The following is an 11396-nucleotide window of genomic DNA, read 5'->3' on the forward strand; positions in this document are numbered from 1 at the left end:
TGATGCGTTCTGCCGAGCGCACCACCCTTTGCAGATCTCGTCTGTCCTGCTTGGTGCTGTTCCCAAACCAGGTGCAGATGTTTGACGTCAGGACGCTCTCGATGGTGCAGGAGTAGAAGTTCTTGAGCACCTTCAGTGGCAGATGGAAGTCTCTAAGTCTTCTGAGGAAGAAGAGACGCTGACGGGCTTTCTTAACCAGGGTGTTGATGTGACAGGACCATGACAGGTCCTGAGTGATGTGGACACCCAGGTATCGGAAACTGTCCACTCTCTCCACTGGCTTGCCACTGATGATGAGGGGTTTGTAATTCCTCGCCTGCTTTGTAGTGAAGTCCACGATCAGCTCCTTAGTTTTGCTGATGTTTAGGAGGAGGTTATTCTCCTGGCACCAGGTCTCCAGGTTCCTAATCTCCTCCAGGTAGGCCGTCTCGATGTTGTCGGAGATCAGGCCCACAACAGCAGTGTCGTCAGCAAACTTGACAATGGAGGTGGTGTCGGATGTGGCTACACAGTCATAAGTGTACAGTGAGTACAGCAGGGGGCTTAAAACACAGCCCTGAGGCACTCCAGTGCTGAGTGAGATGGAGGGGGAGACTTGTTTTCCTACCCTCACTGATTGGGGTCTGTCTGTGAGGAAGTTGAGGATCCACTGACACAGTGATGAGCTGAGTCCTAGATCCGTCAACTTGGTGAAAAGCTTAGAGGGAATTATTGTGTTGAATGCTGAACTGTAGTCCACGAACAGCATCCTAACATAATTCCCTCTGCCAGTGTTCAGGTGACTCAGGGATGTGTGGAGCAGGTGAGATATGGCATCGTCTGTGGAACGATTAGTCCGGTAAGCAAACTGAAGTGAGTCGATGGTGGCAGGAAGTGAAGAAGTGATGTGATCTCTCATCAGTCTTTCAAAACACTTCATCACAATTGAAGTCAGTGCTACTGGACGGTAGTCATTGTGGCAAGCGGGCTGTTGTTTCTTTGGAACAGGGACAATAATGGAACGTTTGAAGCACGTGGGAACCACAGCTTGGGCCAGGGAGAGGTTGAAGATCTCCGTGAACACCGGTGCTAGTTGATCAGCGCAGGCTCTAAGGACCCGGCCAGGGATTGCATCTGGTCCTGCTGCCTTCCTGGTGGTCACCCTCCTGAAGGTGTTCCTCACGGCATGCTCTGTGATGACGAATGCATTTTCTTCACTGGTGCACTCCGAGCGCGCGCAGCCGTTTGTTGTTTTAATTGCTGCGGCGTCGAAGCGAGCATAAAACGTGTTCAGCTCATCAGCCAGTGAAGCATCGGCATTCATCATTGAAGAAGCTGGTCGTTTATAGTCCGTTATAGTCCGCAGTCCTTTCCACAGGCTCCTAGAGTCGCACTGTCGTAGCTGTGACTCTAGTTTTTCCCCGTAGCTCCGCTTTGCCTTTCGGACCGCGCTGCGCACGTTGTAGGACGCAGCCTTGTATAGGTCCATATTACCGGAGACAAGCCCTTCCATTCTTCTCCTTTTGTTTTGTACATTCCTTTTTTGTGCGGCAAAGAAAAAACAAGAAGGTATTGGAACCGGAGAATGAACGTTTTGCGGTGCTGCAAATGCTTGCAATTGATGCGGTACTTGGATTGTTTTGCCACTAGTTCCCGGCATGCAATGCGCGAAAATCACGTGATTGCTAAACAAGGGGGAGGGTGCATCCGCCTCCTCGGCTGTAATTGGTCCAGCCCAGAGTCGATCATGACCAATTAGCCAATCCAACACCTTTCATTATACATACTCTTCCTAAAAAAAAAAGAATCCATCGGCCCATAAAAACAAAAAATCGCTAGCCGACCACCAGGCAAATGCCCGGTATGCCCGATGGCCAGTCCAGCTATGGAGACGGACACTTAGAAACTTAGAAAAAAGGAATTTACCCATTTTAACATTGATTTGTTTGTGTTTATTCATAATAGATTATACTTGCTTGTTTTGGCTTTCTCAAATATTAACAAGAAAACTTAAAATCTGACTTAATATTGGACTTGAGCTTCTTCTATCCTTACTTTAATGTCCAGCATGTTTATGCATAAAACAAGTGTCTTCCCTGCAACCTGTTATGTGTATATACTGTACTTTCTACTGAATTTACACCATGTGGCAAAAGCACAAAAAGAAAAGAATGCAACATTATACATTTACATTTTTCACTTCATGAACATGCTATCAAATCATATAGCAGCTCATAGCAAGACCAATGGAACACTTATCTTTTCTGTTCTAGTCTACATAAAAGGGTAAACCTTCTAAGCATTAACAGTAAGATGTTAGTGTCTGCATTTTATTGTGTGGCAATGAGTCACGTGTTACCTTTCATTCATCAAACCCATCAAAACCCATTTCCTTCTGAAAGCAGGTTAAGAATAATGATGGTTTACAACACTGTAAAAGACAAACTTGAATCAAAATTGAGCTGGAAAACGAATAAGTTACAATAAGTTTTACTCTCACATCTGAGTTAAGATATTTTGTAAATGCAGAGTTCAGCAACTGAAAACAGGCAAGTTCACTTTTTGTTTCTACTCAAACTGAAACCCCCAGACCCAAACGGCCACGTTTCAAACAGCAAGTGAAAGTAAGCTCAGAGAATCAACGGAAACAAGCAATAGTCGTGAAGCTCTGCTCTTCGCTGATTTTTGCAAACATGCCTGGTAAGTTATTTTATTCCTAATATTCTTCAGTTATAACAACCACATGCATTTTGACAAATGGCCTGTATTTGTATAGCGCTTTACTAGTCCCTAAGGACCCCAAAGCGCTTTACATATCCAGTCATCCACCCATTCACACACACATTCACACACTGGTGATGGCAAGCTACATTGTAGCCACAGCCACCCTGGGGCGCACTGACAGAGGCGAGGCTGCCGAACACTGGCGCCACCGGGCCCTCTGACCAAGTCTAATATTATATAAATAATCAATGGAAACGACAGGTTGGCGCGTTAAGAATATTGCGATGAAATCAGTACAGGCAAATGTGAAATGTCGGACCAAACCAAGCACGTGGCCTGCTGGTGCTTTTTATTTTTTATGATACATGACTTATCGTTTTAATCTGTGAGCCAGACTGCATTAATGACGATTTAATGCAGTCAAAAGAAATTAGTTCTGTTTTTTAAATTAATTAATTAACGGTTTAATTTAATCATTAATTTAATCTAAAAGGCCGTGCAGTGAATGCATCAAAAAAAAAAAAAAAAAAAGATCAGGAAATCTTAGGTTCATGACACAATATTGCATTATATTTCAGGAACCTCTAGATGGAGCCAAAACCAAACATTAGTAGAGCAGAGCCATTGCCACCGTCTTCACTAACCATTTTCACCAGAAGGTGGCTGAAGGGTTGATGTCCTGTGTGGAAATTGAAGAGAATTAACAAATATTAGAGTTATGTATGACATTGACACTTAAAGATATTAAGTGCTGAAAATAAACGTACTGAACACATACATAGCACATCTCATGCATGCATTTAAACTCTATGTTTTTATCCAGAACACATTCCTCACAGTCTTTACAGTCTGGATTAAACTCACAGATTGTATACAACTGGCATAAATAGCAGTAGAATATCTAAAGAGGTGGTTTGAACATTTTCTTATAAAGTTAGCATTATATACATGAAATCATAGAAACATTAATGTCAGAAAAACTTTCTTTTCTTTGATTTTGGAGCTTGTGATCAGACTTTGCCAAACAAACTCAACATGTTGCATAAAGGCAGATATGTTACTTTGATTCCTATTATGGATGCGCAGAATGCAGCGTCACATTTCTCCTATGCTATCATTATTTTATGGATGTTTTTAACCTCTTCTGGTGATTTAATTTATGTGTTCCATTCATTCAGCAACAGTATAAATGGCTGAAAATAGATTATCCCAGCCACATAAATGTGCACTATTAATTAAAGACTGTAATTTATCTCTACTAGAACACCCAGGAATCCCCCAGCTCCCCGCTGAAATCAGGGAAAGCATCTCTAAGCAAGTATGGATCAAATTAGCAGGCCCTGCAGCTGGACCTCTGACAGAAGCTTTCTGTCAACGTGTAGCAGGTTTGCAGAAAAATATGAGCGTCAAAGTGGTTACACCACGAGAAGAAGACGCAGCACAGAAAGATGATGAAAATGTCAAACCTATTACAGGTATCCTGAACGAAACAAATAAACCAAGCATTTCTGTGGCATTTCATCAAATCTAATCTTTGCAAAGCATGCCCTTGATCCTCTTATTCCTTTTTTTTTTTTTTTAAGAAATATGAATAAACAACTCTAACAAAACAGAATTATATAATGTGTTATTTTCACTTGTTTTGCCTTTTTAGTGCCACCAGCAATGATTGTCATGGAAGGAAAAGCACCAGGGGCTCAAAAGTACATCAAAGGTAACAACTTATTTGACGAGACATGAGTTTAACTCAGTTGTGTTCTCTGAGGAAAGCGTCACCACAGACTGCTCTCCTGGGGCCCGTTCTTCGTACCTCGCTAAGTAAGTTAGCTGGATTTGATTGTTGACGATTTTGCGTGATCTTGGATCGTTCGGTTCCCCGAAGCTCATCCGGGACTTGCTGTCATAGCAACAGATCCGTAAGCGTAAACCTGCTCGGGAGAAGGCTTACTTTATGCAAACAGGATTAGATCGCGGCCACGCAGGTATGTCCGCTTCATGTATACGAAAGCAACAGTGATATTTTACCACTGTTTTTCCATAAATAAATATTATCAATGTAACTAAAGATAATGCAGTACTTGATCCTTTTATTGATTTCACACAGATACATACAGGTCATTTCCTAAAAAAGGGAAATGTACTATTAATCATTCTATTTCATGTATTTGATTATTTCAGATGTAATTCATATTTTAGAGTAGTAATAGTAAATTACTTCGTGTAATCAAGATGAGAGACCACGGCTATAAAAGCGAAGGTGGATTTGGGAAGCCTGTCGCAGCCATGTCCTGTCCGTATACGCAAACCACCCATTGCGGAAGGTGCAAGATTGATAAGGACAGTGATAGGTTTGTAGCTTGAACCTATTCGCTGGAACGTTGAAGACAATATAATTACACAGCAAGCAAGACACGAAGTAGGCAATGTTCTTCATGTTTCTCGTGCACGGGAGAGAACCGGACAGACGCCGTTCCTTCGCTTGACCCCAGTTGCTCTCGTCCGTTCTCCCGTAACACTGCTCTTTTATTGAGGTTACATGAATATGCATAGGTTCATTAACATATGACGTCTACATACAAACAAAGAGTACCTTGCCTGTGTGTGTGTGTGTATGTGTGTGTGCCAAAAGGCACTTAGACTAAGACAGATATAGCTACGTTAATCCTACCATAAAACAATAAGAGAAGGTACGACCTCTCCCATGCTCCCAGAGTGCTCTCTATGCACACAAGGTTTGCAGACTATCAAGGATCAAACCTCTACCAATCTAAAACTAATTATAAAACTCTAAGCATATATAAGTAGATATTTCTAAGCATAAATGACAATCAACAATACAAAACCTAACAGAGAGTCCTCAGAATTCAGCGTATATTGCGGGATAGACAGGATCCTTTAGCTCAGCGCGACAGTGTGCTCATAGAGAGATATCGATATTCCCGTGAGGGTATTATTCACTTAACCAACTTGTTGATGAGGGGGTGCAGGACCACCACCTGTCTTTTTTTGCTCTGCCCTTTTCTTGGTTGCTGTTATGAACAAACAAACAGATTATTTCAGGGTCTCTTTTCAAGAGACGACAAGCAATATAAGTGATAAATATTACCATTCTGTAGAATATTCTTATATTTCACTTTTACTTGTTCCCATGTTCTAGTGGGTCCTGTTGTGGCTCTAATGTGAAAGAGGATATAATGTAACATAATGTAATATAATGTAATATAATATTGGATAATATAGTGTAATATAATAAATCTACCCTACCGCCTACTGGTGTTGGCCAGAGGGGCCGATAGCGCGATATGGCAGCCTGGCTTCTGTCAGTCTGCCCCAGGGCAGCTGTGGCTACACCTGTAGCTGCCTCCACCAGTGTATGAATGTGAGAGTGACTGAATAGTGGCATTGTAAAGCGCTTTGGGTGCCTTGAAAAGCGCTATATAGATCCAATCCATTATTATTATTATTATTATTATTAAATTACTTACGAGTTTGATTTGTCAGCAACTTTCTGCCAGCCCTCTCTCCTTGCTTTTGCAGCCTTTGCAGTGTTCCCTTGCGTTTTAATTAAACTTTGAAACTCCTGAAATCCCTCAATCAAGAGTTCTTGCTCTGCTGCCGAAAAATACCGAGCGCGCTCCTTCGACATTTTCACCGACCAATCAAAGGGTTGCCGATCAATGTTTCTACTATCGATGCATAGCCCCTGTTAAGCCACCCAGTGATCTCACATTACTTCATCCAGCTATACTAATCGTCAACAACAGGTGTGTTCGAAGAACCGGAATAGCGAGCTCAGAGTTAGCGCGATGATTTGATCTTGGATGTGTCATTTGATCTTGGATGTAGTAAGCGAGGTACGAAGAACGGGCCCCTGGTCTTATGTTTTGCTTTTGTTTTTTTGTAAATAAAATGAAGGAGTCCAGGAGAGTCCATTTTTCTTCTACCTTTTGTCAGGGTACACATAAGGTTTTGAGCTAAATGTGGAAAAATGTTGCCATTAATTTCAGCATGTTTCAATTTACAAACGGTGCCCCATAAACCTCTAGTTAACAAACAATTATTCTCTAATGACCGATGGCTGAACAACAGGCACATTTATGGATATTTTTGCTATTTAATCTTGTAGCTCAATATTACAACATACCAGTAGTCAAATGCTCAATTAATTTTCTGTCTTCACTTCTTTCCAGTGGAACAATTGTACAGGGTTGTCCTGCTGGGAAACACTGAAGCTGAGAAAAGCAGCCTAGCAAACGCCATGTTTGGAGAAGACGTGTTCAAGGTTAACAACACTGAGTGTCAAACTGAGTCCAAATCTGTTCATGGAAGAAGGATTACCCTGATCAACACTCCTGATTTGCTTTGCACAAATAGATCAGAGGAGGAGCTGAAGCCTGAAATACTGAGGTGTGTCACTGAGTGCACTCCAGGGCCTCATGCTTTTCTCATTGTGCTCAAAGTGGAGAAATCCACAGACCAGCAGCAGCAGGCTTTCATTGAGAAAATAAGCCAGTATTTCTCAGAGGAAGTTTTTAAATATGCTACAGTTGTCTTTACTCAGGATAGCCCAGACTCAGATGAAATGAAGATCAAACAATTCATAGATCAGAATAAATATCTGAGTGATCTGATGAGGAAGTGCAAGAGCCGATACCACATCATTAATAAATGCAACCTAAAGGGTGACAACCTCAGCAACCAGTCCCAGGTTACAGAGCTGCTCAATAAAATAGACCAGACAGTTAAACAAAACAAAGGAGTGTGCTACACCAGCAGGAAGTTGCAGTGCGGAGACACCTGCAGTAACATCAGTGTCTCTAAGAATGACATGATCAAACTTACAGGCCCTGCAGCAGAATCAGTGGCAAAGGCTTTCTCTGGGCCAACTGTTGTAGTTTTAACTCCGGGATCAGATGTAGAAGAAGAAGTAGAAAAAGAAGACGCTAAAGAAGAAGCTAAAAAAGAAGAAGAAATAGAAGAAGAAGATAAAGAAGGAGAAGAAGAAATAGAGGAAGAAATAGAAGAAGCTAAAGAAGAAGAAGAAATAGAAGAAGAAGAAATAGAAGCAGTTGAAGAAGATAAAGAAACAGAAACAGAAGCTGTGGAAAGAGAAGACAAAGAAGAAGAAGAAGAGAAAGAAAATGAAGATCATACAAAAGAAGAAGAAATACTGGATGGAAAAAAAACCAAACACCACAGTAAAGAAAGAGGACAATCAACTGGGGGTAGTGGATTTGGGAGCACTGTGGATGCTATATTTCGGTTCTGTTTAGGGTTGGGAAATACCCTAACAGGGTGTATAGCAGCCGCATTAGGGTTTATACTAGCCACAGTCATAAAAGGACTTACAGCAATATCAGGAACAAGGGCAATGCTTAAAGTAAGCAAAGTAGTAGAATGGGTAATAGAGAAAATAAAGAAAATAATGAAATGGGCAATAGAGAAAATGAAAAATTTAATCAAATTAATAAAGTGGGTATACAATATATGCAGACTTTTAGCACGGATTAAAAAAATGTATCCGCCTTTGCAAGACCTGTGTCAAAATCAAGGAGTGATAGTACTGGTGTTTGTTTTCTACTCTTTGCTTCTTTCATGGCTTTTTCTTAAAGGGCCTTTTGCTGGGACCCTTATCTTAACACAGTTTCTGTTTCTTGTCATCATTCTTGCCATCATAGAATTTTAGCACAGTTTGTGCACGTGGCCTCCTTCATTTAAAGAACAGCATCACAAGGTTTAAGAAGAAGCACTTGTCTGCCAAAGAAGTTCACTATCCAGGAGAACTATTTACTTTTAAGTGGATAGTTTTAGTATATATATATATATATATATATATATATATATATATATATATATATATATATATATATATATATATATATATATATATGCCCCAGAGACAATCCAGCACATAACAGCAGGGTGCAAGATGCTAGCAGGCAAGGCATACATGGAACGCCATAACCAAGTGGCCGGCATAGTGTACAGGAACATCTGTGCCGAGTATAACCTGGAAGTCCCGAGGTCAAAATGGGAGATGCCCCCAAGGGTGGTGGAGAATGACCGAGCTAAGATCCTGTGGGACTTCCAGACACAGACGGACAAAATGGTGGTGGCTAACCAACCGGACATAGTGGTGGTAGACAAACAGAAGAAGACGGCCGTAGTGATCGATGTAGCGGTTCCGAATGACAGCAATATCAGGAAGAAGGAACACGAGAAGCTGGAGAAATACCAAGGGCTCAGAGAAGAGCTCGAGAGGATGTGGAGGGTGAAGGTAACGGTGGTCCCCGTGGTAATCGGAGCACTAGGTGCGGTGACTCCCAAGCTAGGCGAGTGGCTCCAGCAGATCCCGGGAACAACATCGGAGATCTCTGTCCAGAAGAGCGCAGTCCTGGGAACAGCTAAGATACTGCGCAGGACCCTCAAGCTCCCAGGCCTCTGGTAGAGGACCCGAGCTTGAAGGATAAACCGCCCGCAGGGGCGTGCTGGGATTTTTTTTTTTTCTTTCTTTTTTTAAGATATACTTTAAGAAATTTGCACAGCAATAAGAATCAGATAAAGGTAGCATGACAGATGTTTGCTTTGATACCCAAAGATTAGTAATGGATGATAGCTTTTGATTTTTAATAACTTTGCATAATTACCTCGAGCTTATTGATAAGTTTATTCGCCAGATCTAAGTGTATCTAACAGAAGCAAAATATAGTCTCTGTCCATTACTTGTATGCATGATGAATAAAGTTTCTGTTTATCAGTAAATGCTAAAAAATCATCTTGTCATTAGCAAATTCTAAATGTATTTCAATAAAACCTCAGATGAACTACACATGACTGAATGTGAGAGTGAAGTGCTGACTTTCAGGTTTAATTCAATTTAGATTTTAAATGTAGATGTAATTGTTCAGCTAGTAGAAACATCTTTACAGAATCCCATTTTCAGATGTTCAAAAGTAAAATTTTGAGTAATTCCCCCACTTCTAGTTGCAACAACTAATCAAAACAAGGAAGAGAAAATGCTTGAAATACTTGCAAGCAAGTTTGCATGCTTGCCAACCGGTATATTTTTCATGCTCTGGCAGTGGCTGTCCTAATGATCATGCAGCTGCAGCAGAAAAAAGCCAAACCAATAACAGCAAAAAGTATAAATTTACATTTGGGGAAAAAAGGCCTATATTCATCCTATACTTGTGGTGTGATATAAATTTGAAACACAAGGATTGGGTTCATATAGTACATATAAGGCAGAGGAACTACTCAAAACAAGGAAAGGAGGAAAAAAAACATTGTGTGAATTAGATAGTCATCAGGAAATATGTCAGAGACAGAGGTCGGTCATCAGGCTAGAATATTTGAAATACTTGTGAGCAAGTTTGAATGCTTGCTAACGGGTGTGTTTTTAATAGTTTTTCTTTCTATGGCAGTGCCTGTTCTAATAATTATGCAGCTGCAGCAGAAAAAGCAAAAACAATAAGCGCAACAAGTGTAAAGGTGTTTCACAATGCAACTCTACTTCACTAATGTATGTTTTACATTTGGGGAAGAAAAGGCCTAGATTCATCCCATACTTGCCATTTATGCGACCTCTCACTAGTAATCACAGCAGCGATTGACCGCAGCACCACTCAGCTCTGAAATACATTATTTTCTATGGCTGGGGCCTTTTTATTTTGAGCCATCCACTCAACCTAGTCATGAGCGCAGTACATACTGCTTGCTCTGTGAAAGGGCAAAAGTCCCGCATTTTCATATGTTGTTTTACACTGTTAAAAAAAACATCCTAAAACAACGGTAATCTTCTGGCAGCTGGGGCGCCAAAATACGACCGTGAAATAACAGAAAAAAACTGTCCCATAAAAATACGGTTATTTCCAGTAATGAAAATACAATTAGTTGCGCTAATTTGACATGGGATCTCGCCTTTTTCAAGTGCCGCTAAACATTAAATCAGGAACATGTTAATGTGATTAAACAATGAAATCATCTATAAATAGGGGAAAAAAACATCTTAAAAAAACGGTAATATTCCGGCAGCTGGGGCGCCAAAATGCGACCGTAAAATAACAGAAAATAATTGTCCCATAAAAATACGGTTATTTTCAGTAATGAAAATAGAGTTTGTTGCGCTAATTTGACATGGGATTCTGCCTTTTCCAAGTGCTTTTAGACATTAAATTAGGAACATTTTTACGCAATCAAACAATGAAATTACCTATAAACAAGGTCACTGAATGTGGAAATATGAATCATAATACGTAAATGTACAGAAATATAGTTAACAGTAGGGCTGAACGATTATGGAAAATTATCTAATTGCGATTTTTTGCCCCAATATTGCGATTGCGATGCGATTATTTTTTAAGGTCTTTGTCTTCTGTATTATTAAACAAAGACAAGCAATACATCATATAGTATGGCCAATACTATATTACATTAATTTTAAACTGTTCTTTCCTGGAAGACAGACCTCTGTTATGATGACATGAGGTGATGCATGAATTGATGACTGACATTTTTATTTAACTTCTTCAATCACAACAGTATATTTGAACATACACAATAGTTTATTTTTAGCTTACAAACATCTGAGCATAAAGTGCTGGCAAGGAACCCTGGTGTAAACATTAAAATGAAAGTCAGTACAATGTGCAGATTGCAGAAATATACATAAAAAAATCAGTGGCTTTACCACA

The 11396-nt window shown here is 40.4% G+C and overlaps 1 protein-coding gene across 2 annotated transcripts; it reads left to right on the top strand.

Annotated features, from left to right (window-relative positions):
- The first annotated feature begins 260 nt into the window (after positions 1 to 260).
- LOC113014154 (uncharacterized) lies at positions 261 to 8547 on the top strand. Of its 2 annotated transcripts, XM_026155492.2 has the most exons (4): positions 261 to 2679; positions 3966 to 4178; positions 4358 to 4417; positions 6894 to 8547. In XM_026155492.2, exons 1-4 carry the CDS (start codon positions 2673 to 2675, stop codon positions 8387 to 8389), a joined length of 1776 nt encoding a protein of 591 aa, XP_026011277.2. In that variant the 5' UTR covers positions 261 to 2672; the 3' UTR covers positions 8390 to 8547. The 2 variants fall into 2 exon arrangements, with proteins under 2 accessions (XP_026011277.2, XP_080154600.1); XM_080298474.1 differs by lacking the exon at positions 261 to 2679 and having other exon boundaries at positions 2728 to 4178.
- The last annotated feature ends 2849 nt before the right edge of the window (positions 8548 to 11396 follow it).

This window comes from Astatotilapia calliptera, chromosome 3 (genome assembly GCF_964374335.1).
Source record: "Astatotilapia calliptera chromosome 3, fAstCal68.1, whole genome shotgun sequence".
Lineage (NCBI taxonomy): Eukaryota > Metazoa > Chordata > Actinopteri > Cichliformes > Cichlidae > Astatotilapia > Astatotilapia calliptera.

Coding starts and splice junctions, on each gene's coding strand:
- LOC113014154 (XM_080298474.1), top strand. CDS start 3,893: ATGGCTGAAAATAGATTATCCCAGCCACATAAATGTGCACTATTAATT. Junction 4,179..4,357: donor AAATGTCAAACCTATTACAG/GTATCCTGAACG, acceptor TTGCCTTTTTAG/TGCCACCAGCAATGATTGTC. Junction 4,418..6,893: donor GGCTCAAAAGTACATCAAAG/GTAACAACTTAT, acceptor ACTTCTTTCCAG/TGGAACAATTGTACAGGGTT.